Source organism: Trichosurus vulpecula, chromosome 1, assembly GCF_011100635.1.
Source record: "Trichosurus vulpecula isolate mTriVul1 chromosome 1, mTriVul1.pri, whole genome shotgun sequence".
In the NCBI taxonomy this organism is placed as follows: domain Eukaryota; kingdom Metazoa; phylum Chordata; class Mammalia; order Diprotodontia; family Phalangeridae; genus Trichosurus; species Trichosurus vulpecula.
The window spans coordinates 72,087,215-72,100,344 of NC_050573.1; the positions used below are offsets into that span (position 1 = coordinate 72,087,215).

Sequence of the window (13,130 nt, forward strand, 5' to 3'; positions counted from 1 at the left end):
ACTTGAAGCCAAAAGAGTATGCTAGACATGTCCTGACTTTCCAACACTGGGGAAAAGGCTCGGAAGGCTTAACAAAGTTGTTCGGAGCATTATGACAAGTCTTACACGTGAGCAGCACTACACCCAGGCTACTTTGACACCATGTGTGAGACTCCCTGGGTCATAAAGAAAAGATGCTGGGAAAATGGGGTCCTGCACTTACTTTCACTTCCTCAGTGACCTGGAAGTCCTCATGGACTACATTTTCCACTTCTACCATGAGTACTTCATCTGGGGAATGGGTGGCAGGTTCTATCACCAGCTCTACCACTTGGTCCTTGGCCCCTTGTTCCTCCTCAGCTTCCTTCTTGGTTCGCTTAGGTTTTCTCCTCGTTTTTTGCTTATTTTCTAGCTCCAGTTCCTCAGGCTCCACATCTAGCTGTCTGTTTATACGAATCCTGTAGAGAAGTGTACCACAGAGAAAAGTGTCAAGTTCAATGTCTAAGTCAATCCAATCACATTTATACCAGAACAGGTTCCTGTTTCTCCTCTCTGGGGATTAAAATTGTCAAGGATTCTCTGCTGAACTTCCTGAATCCTACTACACCCCATGCAGAGGCTACACTGAACCAAATTACAGTTACAGTGCCCACACTAAGATGAGAGATTTCAAAAATACAGATGCTACAAAACTGGCCTCAACCACAAAAAATGTACAAATCACTAAAGGAAACAGGACTCATAGAGGGGCATGGAGACAAGGTAACTCATTCTCTTCTGTGCCTTTTTTTCTTGCCTAGGGCCAATCAGCCCCTGGGAATTAATACTCTTTTGAGATGTGTGAGGAATAAGGTTATTCCAAAATTTCATTAGCCAGGCATGTTAAGGGCTATACCACCTCAATGCAAGTAATTTGCTCACCTGAGTTCTATGAAGTCAAGGATTGTCTTTCAATTATCTTTATTTTTATGCTAACAAGCACAGTGCCCAACACATAAAAGGCCCTAATAAATGGGTATTGAATCATTGATTTGTGAGCACTTATGAAGAGATGACAATAAAACCACCATTTATTAAGCGTTACTACACACAGCAAGGTTCTAAAAGCAGTGAGAAATGCAAAGGTAAGACATAGTCCCTGTTCTTAAGGAGCTCATAGTCTACTAGTAAATCAATGACAGACATAGGTATAATAAACATTATCATAAAGGTGCATTTTGGTGTTACAAAACAAATCCTATCTGAAGGCTGAGGCTGAGGGAGGAAGAGTCAGAAAAGACTTCACAGAGGAATTCAACTTGACTAAAGCATAAAGCACACTTGAAGGAATCATAAAAGAGAATGGGACCATGTTGTAAAAGGCCTTGAACGGCAAAGACATATGAACTTTTCAGGTCTTGAGCCATTCAAGATTTTTAAGCAGAGGAATTACAAGATCAGGTTTTGTAAAAGAAAGATAAGTCTGACAGTGGATCATAGGATAGTTTAGTAGAAGGAGAGTGGAAGCTATGGTAAAAAATTTTAGGCATGGAGTAACGAGGGTCTGGTCCGGCAGAGAGAAGGGGAAAGGAGTGATGTTGTGCAGACAATCAATAGTCGATAAGCATTAATTAAGTGGCTACCTAAGTGCTAGGTTTGGAGCAGAGCAACAAGGATACAAGATGTAAAAGAGTTTTTGCCCTCAAGAAACTCAATCTAATGAGGGAGACAATAAGCATACATATGTACAAACAAAGCTAAATACAGGATAAACAGGAAACAATTAACAGAGGGAAGGTTAAGAGGGGTTGGGAAAGACTTCCTGAAGGTGGAATTCTATTTGGGACTTGAAGGAAGCCAGGGAAGCCTGGTAGGGATGAGGAGGAAGAGCATCCTAGGCTTGGGGGACAGCTAGAGAAAACGCCTGGAGCTACGACTTAGGACTTCATTAACTAATTGCATAGGTAAGGAAGAGTCAGAGACAACCCCAAGATCACAAACAAGAGTATCTGAGGTGAATGGTGATGTTACAGAGAGAGGTGGAAGAGCAGGCTTAGGAAGAAAAATAAGGAGAATAAAAACAATAACTCCTTCCCTTCCCCTTCTGCCTCTAGCTCTGTATGAAAGCAATAGGACAGACTGGACCACACCAGAAAAGATAGTAAAATTCTGGATGGCAGTTCTCAAGCCCTGATCACACACAATCTCCCTAGCATGAGTCTGCTAGTGTCTAGCAGTGCCTAACTCACGTACCTTCTGTGTCCCATGACTATCATACGCAACTTGTCCCCGAGGTCCTGCATTTCATGAATCTGGACAAAAGTTCCTGTGTGGTAAATTTCATCCAGGTTCTCAACCACATCAGACTCATTGCTACAGGGGAAGGGAAAAAAATGGTTTCAGGGTACCCTTCAATCTCTTATCCAGACTGGACAAGGAAAATGGATTGACAAATCAGAATGGCCAAAGCAACGACTTTGTTTACTCACTAGTAAATACTAAGAAAAGACTGAGACTAAGAATTTACATTTACTCATAAACCCTTTTTAGCTCTGTTGTGTGTGGGAGAACTTCTCATCATATGGGACCAATGTCCCAATAAGAACAAAAAGCTATCTGCTTGGCTCCTCCAAACACCCACTGTGGCAAAAATGCGAACGTGATATTTTTGGTCCTACAGGACCTAAAAGGTGAAGGACCAAGATGGGACAAGAATCTATGATTCCTGACTCCCAATCAAACAAATGGCTCAATCTATTAGACTATGCCATCTTCACAATGCTATTAGAAAGCATCTTTTAATTAATAAATTGAAATTATTTTTCCTTGAAACTGAGACAGATGGAGACTATGTATACTTTATAGCATGGATGCAAATTTGAAAAATCTCCAAGTATTTTATTTTTAACATTTAAAAATTTATCCCCAGTTCCCTTCTCCCCACCCCAACAACATGGTGATAATGAATCACCATAAGTTACTGAATACCAAGAATCTGAAGAAATGTGAATGATGGGGTTTTAGGACTACAGTATATGCTTAACTCTTACTATCATCTGTATCCTGCCCACAGCTCAATTTCTTGCAGGTCTTAAATACCAGGGATAGTAATCCATATTAAGAGTTTTTATAAGAGGAGTTCTCCATTTCAGGGTAATTACTAAAGGAATTAAATCAAATGCCACTTACTTGTCATCTCTCTTTAGAAAGACACCGGCATATGGCTGGGCAAGGCGGACTTTCCTTCTTAGCAGCTCAACCAACTTCTTATTTTTAACCTAGCATGACAATAACCTTAAGGTGAAATACAGGGACAGGTTTTCTAGCCATACATATTGATAGCATCCTTAGCACTCATAAGAGGATTAACAGGAAGAAGTACAATGGCGCCAACAGTTTATTTATACTATTCTTGAAATATGTTTCAAAAAAGGGAGAAAAATGTTTTGCCTTTTTAAAAGAAAATTCGAAGGAGAAATAAGAACTTCTGGTGGAACATGGGAGTAAAATTTAATAGGTTACAAACCTAACTCTAATTTTTTCCTCAGTTGTTGAAATCAACTGGAACAAAAATGGAATGATGTCAGGTTTTTCCAAGACTTCCCTAAACTATGCTTTAAATTACTGCTATAGTTACTGAATGGCTCACACCTGTGGAGGCCTCAATAAACAACTGTTAATGACTTCTTGTAGCTCTCTTAGAAAAAGAATGACATGGAAGGGAACTGTTATGCTTTTATGTAAATTTCTTTCAAGTAACAGTTATTTAGCAGAGCTGATTTAGTTATAGATCTGCCCAAAGAGGAAGAAGAGCCAGGCAGACAGATATCCTAAGGGAAGGAGGACAGCAAACAAATAATTCTAATGTAGAGTCAGGGGCCATGAACACAGAAGCTGAGCTAAAAACTCAGAAAATGATTTAAATAAATGGAGAGTGAATTCAGTTTTGTCGGCAAGTAGGGAAAGTCCTCTTTTCTGCTCTAATTCCTCCCCGGCTTCTTTCTCCTGTGTTAACTGCTAACTGGGAGATCTTAGGTTATGACCCCTCTGTTATCAGTGGTTTCTAATTTCACTTCCCTGTAACACTTTAAGTAAAGCTTACAAATAGCCTGTGCTGGGGGGGCGGGGGTTGATTAGCTATCATTTATATAGCCTTCTCTCCCCCTCCCATAGAACCATCCCTAATAAAAAATAAGAGGGAAAAACACAGTTCATCAAAACCAACCACCACAACATTACATGCAATTTTCTATACCAGGGCTGTCCAACCTTAGGTTTTTATTGAAACAATAGACAATATAATATATTTGCCATTTTAGTGAGAGCTCAAAGCATTTATGTAAATTTCTATGCTTGTAGGTGGGCCGCATAAATCTCAGGGCTGCATTTTGGACAGCTCTATTCTATACCAATAGTCCCTCATCTCCACAAAGGGAGGTGCTTTCTCAACTCTTTTGGAGTCAAGCCTGGTTATAATTATACAGCAAAACAGCTTACATTTCTATAGCTTTACATATATAATCTCACTTGTATTACTCACAAGTATTACTTCAGGGAACTACAATCTCATCAGAGTGAATGCACTCTTGCCATCTATGTAGAAGGGTTACCCTTCTACAATTTTGTAGACTCTTTCTCCAGTGGAAATATCTGAAAAAAATTCCTTCAGTGAGGAGTTCCTCTAAACTTAGGCTGACTGTCTACATACGTGCTACCAGGCCCAAATGTGAACTTTTTCCAGTTGGGTAGACTGAGCTTTCAAAAGCTCACAACCCCCTAAAAAAGTCCAAATGCTACACAACAGGGTGAGCCTTTAGTACAACCATTAATCCCATTTCCCAGATAAGAAAGCAGCCACTACACTAGTAGTAATAAAAGTCACAGTAATATGGCTCAAGCAGTAGAGCCAGGGTGTGAATTCATGCCTTCCAAGTTCAGTGCTCTTTAACTGCAGGTTAAACTTCAGGATATTTGTGACTGGCTCCCATCTGCTCCTCTTTCTTTCTTCCTTCCTTCCTTCCCCCAAAACCTCAAGTACCTTCCAGAGATTTCTAGGTCAAGATGGCTTAAAAAGGCTCAGAGGAGGAAGCAAAGCCTGACAGGGTTGCCTGGTGGTTAAACCAAAGGTATTATTAAGGATAGAGAGGCTCAGGAGTGACAATGGAAAGTATGGTGAGAAGTCAAAAGAATAAATTTATTGAACAGAGAATCAAACGGGAACTCCAAGGGCAGACGTGCGCAAGGCAGATTGTCCAGGGCTCACATATTTGGGGGACAATACTCTTTAATGGGATGCTGGAGCAGGGAGGGCACAGGTTATTTATGTACAATCAGTATGTAAAAGGGAAAAGAAGAGTAAGAATTAGCTACTTGAAAAGAATTTTCTCCATTCTGCCCAGCCTGCTTTAATCTCCTCCCCTGAACTCTTATTGAACTTTAATGATATTTCTCCTTCAGAGCTGTCCTGGAGGTTTATTTTAACCATATCCACCAAAACTTGATGGGGATGGAAGAAAAAACTAGGTGAAACCCAAACAACTTGCCCTAAGGTCTATAGGGCACTACCCAGGAAAGACTCCCATTAAAAAAAGGGCAAGGGATGGTCTCTTACTTCCAACCAAAGAAAGTTAGAACTGGAAGGATCATTAGAGATCATATGATTGAAACCCTCCATTTGATAGCAAGTCCCTGAGAAAAAACAGTAATTTGTCCAAGGTCACAGGGTCAGCCAGTGACAGACCTGGAACTAAACTCCTAATTTTCTGACTTCCAATTCCAGGGAGTTTTGCAAGCACAGACCAACTTGCTTCTTTTCCAAGTGGGGAAAGTGAAGGCAGGGGGAGAAGGGACCTGCTGCTTGGTTAGACTTCCTCTGTGGTAGCCTGTGCAGGAGTTTCGATGACCTGTGTGACCTTGCCCTTGAGACCTTCCCCTGGTCTGGGTCCCTTTTCTCACAAGTCGATTAGGTTTAACTAAAGGCAGAGGGAAGAACACAGGATCTGGAATTGGTACACCTGGGCTGAGCTCCTGATTTTGCAGCTATCAAGCCTTTGGCAAGTGACTTTCCTTTCCTATTCTGGGTATCAGTTTCCCCATCTTTAAAAGGAGGGGGTTGGCCTGGATAGTAACAGCTAACATCTAACAGTACTGTAAGGGGTGTGCAAGGCGCTTTGCAATTATCTCTTCCGATCCTCCCCGCAACCCTGGGAGATAGGGGCTATTTTTATCTCCATTTTACAGAGAAGTAAACGGAGGCAGTCGGAGGTTAAATGATCAGGGTCACATATACTAAGTGTCTGAGGCAGCATTTGAACCCAGTTGGTCTCTAAAGCCCCTTCCACTTCTGACAATCTAGCTTCTGTGCTTTTAGGGAAGGGATGTGGGGTGTAGGGTTAAAACCGCTTTCCTCCTAACACCGCCGCGAGGGAAGCAGTAGGACCGTTTTCCTCCAAAAGGGGTAAAGAGACCGAGGCTCCGAGAGGGCCACCTGGCTCGGGAAGAGGGCGGGGTGGCCGGAGGGCCACTCACCTCGATGATCTTAATGAAACGGGGGAACACGGGGTTGCGGGTGACGGCGATGAGCGGCAGATGCGGGAAGACGTCCGGGATCATCATGGGCGTGAGTGCGGTCATGACAGGGCCCTCCGCCCCTCCGCCCCCGGGGGCCCCGCTGCTCCCAGCCCCGTCCTCGGCGCCGTCCTTGGGGCTATCGTCGCCGCCATAGGCGCCGCTGCCCCGGGAGCCGGCCTCGTCCCACAAGCCCCGCCACGCGCCCACACCCCGCGCAGCAGGCCCGGGGCCCGGTCCCCGGTCCCAAAGGGCCCAGGCCGGTGCCGCGCTGCTCCGCAGCGGCCGCAACAGCGGCGGACGGGCCTCGCGCAGGCTCCGCCCGCGGGCCCGTCCCCCAAGGCCAGCTAGCTGGGGAGACCGCAGCCTTGGCGCCAACGCTAGGCGCCTCGCGGCTCCCCACAGGCGAACGTAGCCGGCGCTGGCCGCCATGCCCGTCTCATTCTGAGGATGCCCGCGTCTGCACGTCACTTCCGCCTCCGAAGAGAGCACGTGACGGGACCCTCCCACTTCACCGCCATCGCTAGCTCTACAAGTGGACAAAGTGCAGCTCTCGAACGTGCGCAGATTGGAGGAGGCTCGCACCACCCGCTAGCGTACCCTCACCCAGCCCCGCCCCCTATCTTCCTGTGACTGGAAGGAAGGAGGCGGGGTTGAAGACTCGAATTCGGGCCCCGCCCCGGAAGGCCCGTAGAAAGTCCTCGTGGTGGGCGAGGCTTCAAGGTGGGCGGAGGGGGTAGAACTGACAGTGCAGGATTCTCCGCTCCGCCCCCTCGCCTCTCTTAGCAACGGCTTTGGCTCGCGGCTGGACCTGCACGTAGCGCTCCGCTGCAGCCTTTGCGCACGCGGGATGCTGCTGAGTCTTTCTTGGTCTCTGAGAGCGCCGGGGCCAGATGCCGTTGACTCGCCTTCCTCGTTCTTGGGCCGCTAGTTGGCTCTTGGTGGTTGTGGTAGGGCTGCTGCTGGCCCGTGGGTCATCCACGTCGACCCCTAAGCTGTGCAGGTGGGAGCTCCTTTGCGAGAAGACTAGTGGGCTCGCTGGCTGCCCCACTCCCGGGAGTGTGCGAGGGGCTTCGGCCCCGGCCAGCCCACGGTCCCCCGGAGGAGGAGATGAGAGGGGCTCCCAGGATCCACAATGAGATTCTTATTTTACAGATGGAGAAACTGAGGAAGGAATTCTCCGGAAATGATCAGTCCACCAGGGTCCGAGTCAGGACTAGAACATTGGTTCTCTTTTCCCCGCACCACTGTCACCCCAGGCTCCAGCCCCTCCCTTTCTCCCTTGTTTTTTGATCTTCCCAAAGTCTGGGCTCTGAGCTCCCTTCCACCCGTTGTGTATTCATGTGGGCTAGGTTCATTCTCAGAAGCTGCGTTCTAAATCTTGAGTCCTGGTGGGACGGGAAGAGCCGAGCCTTTAGGAAAAAGGTAACAATTGGAGAGGTTTTTTGAGGAGAGGGGTGCCTTCCAGGAAGCTTCTGAGAACCCCAGTTCTGCCCTCGGATCCCCTGCCTGCTTACCTTTCGATTATGCCCTGCCAAGCCTCAGCCCTGGATCACTCCTACCGTCCTTGTCCTCCCACTTGTGCTGCTGATCGAAGGTGGGGAAAATCATGCAACCTTTCTGATTGGGGGCCGCTACACTGCCAATAGGCACGTTCCCTAATTAGTGCACTATCCCGCTCAGCACAGACAGCAGCTCTACAAAACCTTTTCACCCCTCCTCAAACTTTCCAGGTCTCTCCCTCCATACACCCTCTCAGAAGAGAACTTTGCCTTGTATTTTTACCGAGTAGATTGAGGCTATTTGCCGTCTCTTCTCTTCCTTATCCCTGATGCTTTCTGCCACACTCTCTTCTTTTACCCCTATTTCACACGAAGAGGTAGGTAACCTTTCTCCTTGCCAAGGCAAACTCCTCTACCTGCTTGCAAATGATCCCATTCCATCCTCCATCTTCTCCAGCAGATTGCCTTACACTGTGTTCCATGTTTCCCCTGTCCTCAAAAAACCCTCACTTGTTGGATCATCCATCCCACGAACTATTGTCCCATATCTCTTTTTTTTGTGGTTAAACTTAAGACGGCCACCTTCAATAGGTGCCTTGCCCTCCTCTCCTCTCACTTTCGTCTTAACTGTCAGTCTGGCTTCTGGCCTTTTGACCTGTTTAACTGAAACTGCTCCCTCCAAAGTTACCAATGACCTCTTAATCAACAAATCCAATGGCTTTTCCTCAGTCCTCATTTTCCTTTATCTCTCTGTAACCTTTAACACTATTGATTACCGTCTCCTTGATACTCTCTTCTCTCAGATCCCTTTTAATTCTAGTGCCTTCCCTCAGTTAATTATTCCCTATTTTTCTATATATTGCTTGTTTATATATATATGTGTATATATATTATATATATATATATGTGTGTATATATATATGTGTATATATATATATATATATATATATATATATATTTGTTTATGGTCTCCTACATCAGATTGTGAATTCCTTGGTGGCAGAGATTGTCTTTTGCCTTTCTTTGTATCCCCAGTTCTTAGTCTGGCACATAAGCACTTAGCAAATGTTTACTGATAAAACCTTTACTAGTAGGTAAAGAATGCCTCTGCCAGAGCAAAATCTACAGGGCTATGGGAAACAACACAGTGTGCAGCTCCAGCAGGTGGGCACTTTCTCAGTTCTCCCATAATGAGAAGTGCATCGAGATGAGGCAACTATACTTTTCCCAACCCTCTCCCTTATAAATCTTGAGATAAGAGAACAGGATTCATCTTTGGAAAGTGCTGCTGAGAGCTTAGCACCTCCACAAGATGGTATCCCCCTTACTTTTGTGACAAAACAACCCTCTCTGCTTATTTGGTTTGAGATGACTGGTGAATAAGAGAAATGGATGGACCAAGGAATGTTAGAAGGCATACGAGTCAAAAAGCAAGGAAGTAATCCTTGGGGACTCAAGTTGTCCCTTTGAAAGCAACTTATATTTGAGATAAAGTCAGAAGTGGAGGCTGTGCACTGGAGTGCTACACTGGACTGTGGCTAATCCCATTCATGGTATTAGGAAGTAATTGATGTTTCCCAAAGTACTTTGTTCCGTTGTGACAGGTGTGCATGATGATTTTGTACACTTTTATCAAGAGAGACACTTGAGGGGCAGCTAGGTGGCAAAGTGGATAGAATGCAGGCCCTGTTGTCAGGAGTACCTGAGTTCAAATCAGGTCTTAGACACTAGGTGTGTGACCCTAGGCAAGTCACTTAACCTGGATTGAGAGAGAGAGAGAGAGAGAGAGAGAGAGAGAGAGAGAGAGAGAGAGAGAATACTTGAGCCAATTCTGGCCCACAGTGGCATCAGGTGTCTGTAAGAAGTGTAAGACTGCCCAAAAGGACAAAGAAAAATGCTGTATACTTGGAGAGTAAGTACCAGCAAGATTTTGAAACTTGTAGGTAGATTTTTTTTTTTTTTTGCTCTCTGAAAATAGATAGGAAGAATGTCAACACCATCCTGGTAGTGTCTGATAATTTTACTTGAGTATGAATAAACATGACTCCCAGGAATCAGAAAGCTTTTTACAGTTTGTAGGGTGTTTGGGGGAAAAATATTCTCTGTCTTTGTTTCCTTGTCAAAATCTACACAGAGTAAGATAGAAACTTGGAAAGCAATCTCCTTAAGGGGTTGTTGGCCTTGGCCCATAAATCAAGAAGTCAAGAACCATATGTTACTACTCCTAGAGAAACCCAGCATTTCACTTGTCTATTGGGAACCCAGAGGCTCAAGAAGGTGCAGTGGAGTCAACATGGGACATTTCTAGTGCATTAACACAGCATGACCAGTAAATGATGCTACAGGCTTTACAACATATCTGCTAACATGTGAGCAAGAACAATACCTTCCCACTGATTTGGCTTCTGGAGTCTTACAAAAGAGAGAAGTAGAATTTAAACCAATGTGTTTCTTGGTTGTAAAACTGGTCAAATCTGCAAAACTGACCTATCATCTAGCTTTGGCCTCAGTTCAGAAAAACTTTGATTGAAACAGGTAATAGTATAAAACCAAGTTTGTTGTCAAGAGCTTCAGAAGCAAAGGGATAGAATTTTAATAAGCAATTTTGGTGTGTGGGTAATACATAAGATAGTAGATTCTACCTTTGCAACATATCTTATACACACTCCTTTCTCTTCTCTGATACTGCCATCAGCCTGGCGAAGGTGTTTCTCATCTCGCATCTGAACTATTAATGTAGCCTATTGGTGGGTCTCCCTGCCTAAGTCTGTCCCCCACCGGCCCATTCTCCCCTTAACTAACAAAGTGATATTCCTATAGCATAGTCTGACCATGTCACTAACCTCAGTAAACTCCAGTGGCTCCACAGTACTTCCAGGATTAAATGTAAAATACTCTATTTGATTTTTAAAGCCCTTCTACTCCTTCTACCTCTCCTCCTTTCCAATTTATTATTATATGTATATTTTATGTATATATGTATATGTATATTTCATTCTACCTACTCTATAATCTAGTGATGCTAACCTCTTTGCTGTTCCTTGCACAAGACACTCTACCTTCTGACTCTGCATTTTTACTGACTTGTCACCCAAGTCTGGAATGCTCTCTCTCCTTACCTCTTCCTTCTGGATTCTCTGGCTTTAAATCTCAGAAAAAAACCCCTACTTTTTTGCAAGCCTTTCCCAGTGCTCCTTAAAGCTAGTGCCTTTACCATGAGATTACCTCCAATTTACCTTCAATCAATCAATCAGTAAATATTTGTTAAGCCCCTACTATGTGCCAAAGCACCCTGTCTAGTTAAGGTTGTGTAAAATAAATTTGTAGTAGACCCAATCAGAATACTGCATTTTTTTCTCCATTTTTGTTCAACAGCATGTGTGTAGAAGAGAAGGCAACAAATGGTGGGAGTGATACAAGGCTGAGGCTTGGCTGGGCATAATCAACAGTAGGATAAGGGAGCTAGGCTTTCAAAAGAGGACAGTGTAGAGTTCCCCAAGGTGTCAAAATGGGAAGAAGAGGAGAGAGTGGATGGTGTAGGCCAGGGCAGATGGTCTGGGAGAGAATTGAAGGGTCAAGGCAGGTCACTGTGCAGATGAAGAGTAGAGTTATATAAGGGAAGGCAAGGGACAGGTGAAAAGCCAATAGATTATGGTCAGATAAGGGGACTTCCAAATTCTTGAAGATGGAGGTGGTACATACGTAGATGATGACAAAATCAAGGATATGACCATCTGTGTCTGTGGCTGAGGTAGAGTAGAGGAGTATCTCATGGGAGGTGAGTAGGTTGAGGAATAGAGCGGTTAGGGTTTTTGAAAGAGAATCAATATATATGTTGAACTCCTCTAGTATAAGGGAGTTGGGGAAGAGAAAAAAATATTGTAAGCCAGATATCAAACTCATTGAGAAAGGAAGGGGAATGACTTGGGGGGTCCGTAGACAACAGCTACCAAGATTTTGATTGGGTGGTAGATATAAATAGCATGAACCTTAAAGGAAGAGAGGTTACTGGGTGATGGAGAAAAGGGGAGAACTAGGTGATGGAGAAAAGGGGAGAAAGGAATATTCCAATTCATCTACCTTGACCAGTGAACTGAGAAGAATTAATGAAGGCGCAGCCAGTACTAGAAAGAGTGGCCAGGGAGGCTGTGTTGTCAGGGTAAGCCAGGTTTCAGTAAGAGCTAATAGATGGAGTAGGAGAGGCATAGATTTAAGATGAGGGGAAGTTTGTTGCCTATGGATCAGGCATTCCAAAGGGCACATTAGAAGCGCTGGGTGGAGTTAGGATGAAACTTTGGTTTGAGAGGATTGAGGAGCGTGGCAATTGCATGGTAGGGAGTGAGGAATAAAATTTGAACAATGATCTGCAGGAGTTTTCAAAGTCACTGGGATATGAAGGATCTGACCAGGCATGAGAATATTCATTGTTGAGTGGAGGACACCACTCCTGTACCCTCAAAGGACAGGCACAACAGGAGATCAGAAGAGAGAGTTGCTTTTTTTGCATTGGAAGTTTTTCATATTCCATTTGGGAGATTGGGTTGGCAGCAGGAGGTGGAAGATGTCTTGTGCTGGTACAAATGGAAGTGGTTGCTTTGGGGCAGATAAAATCCTGGCCCCTAGAAGCCTTTCCTCAGGGAACATGATGTGCTCAGAGGTAGTTTGCATGTTGTTTTCCCTATGAGAATGTGAGCTCTTTGAGGTTGAGATCAAAACGTTTGAGAGCTCATTGTGCTAGCTGGGGTGGAAAGGTCCGTGGTCCCAATGATGGCCAGAGTCAGCAGCTGCCTCCTTCTGGGTTCCATCTCTCCATTGGATGACTGCTAATTTGTTGTCAAGAGTTTTGTAAATTTGTGGATCTATTCAATCAAAGTGATCTCTGAATCCCAACCCCTCTAGTTTTCAAGCTAAGTGATATGAAACTATATGCTTACAACTCAACTCAACTGTTACAGAATTTTTATCTGAAGATTCATTGATGCTCTAGTACAGAGGTGGGGAGCCTGCAGCCTGGAGGCTACATGTGGCCCTTTAGGTCTTCAAGCACAGCCCTTTGACTGAATCCACAAAGTTATCAGTCAAAGGGCTACACTGGAGGACCTA

At 44.5% G+C, this 13,130-nt stretch overlaps 1 protein-coding gene across 1 annotated transcript in view; it reads right to left on the reverse strand.

Annotated features, from left to right (window-relative positions):
- Positions 1-6,957, reverse strand: part of LONP1 (lon peptidase 1, mitochondrial) — a 29,236-nt gene extending 22,279 nt beyond the window's left edge. Inside the window, exons 1-4 of the mRNA XM_036760947.1 lie at positions 6,487-6,957; positions 3,148-3,236; positions 2,212-2,331; positions 203-437 (exon numbers count right to left, since the gene is read on the reverse strand). Of these exons, the coding sequence (XP_036616842.1) occupies positions 203-437; positions 2,212-2,331; positions 3,148-3,236; positions 6,487-6,957 (915 nt within the window). The remainder of the gene's footprint in view (positions 1-202; positions 438-2,211; positions 2,332-3,147; positions 3,237-6,486) is intronic.
- Positions 6,958-13,130: the final 6,173 nt, after the last annotated feature.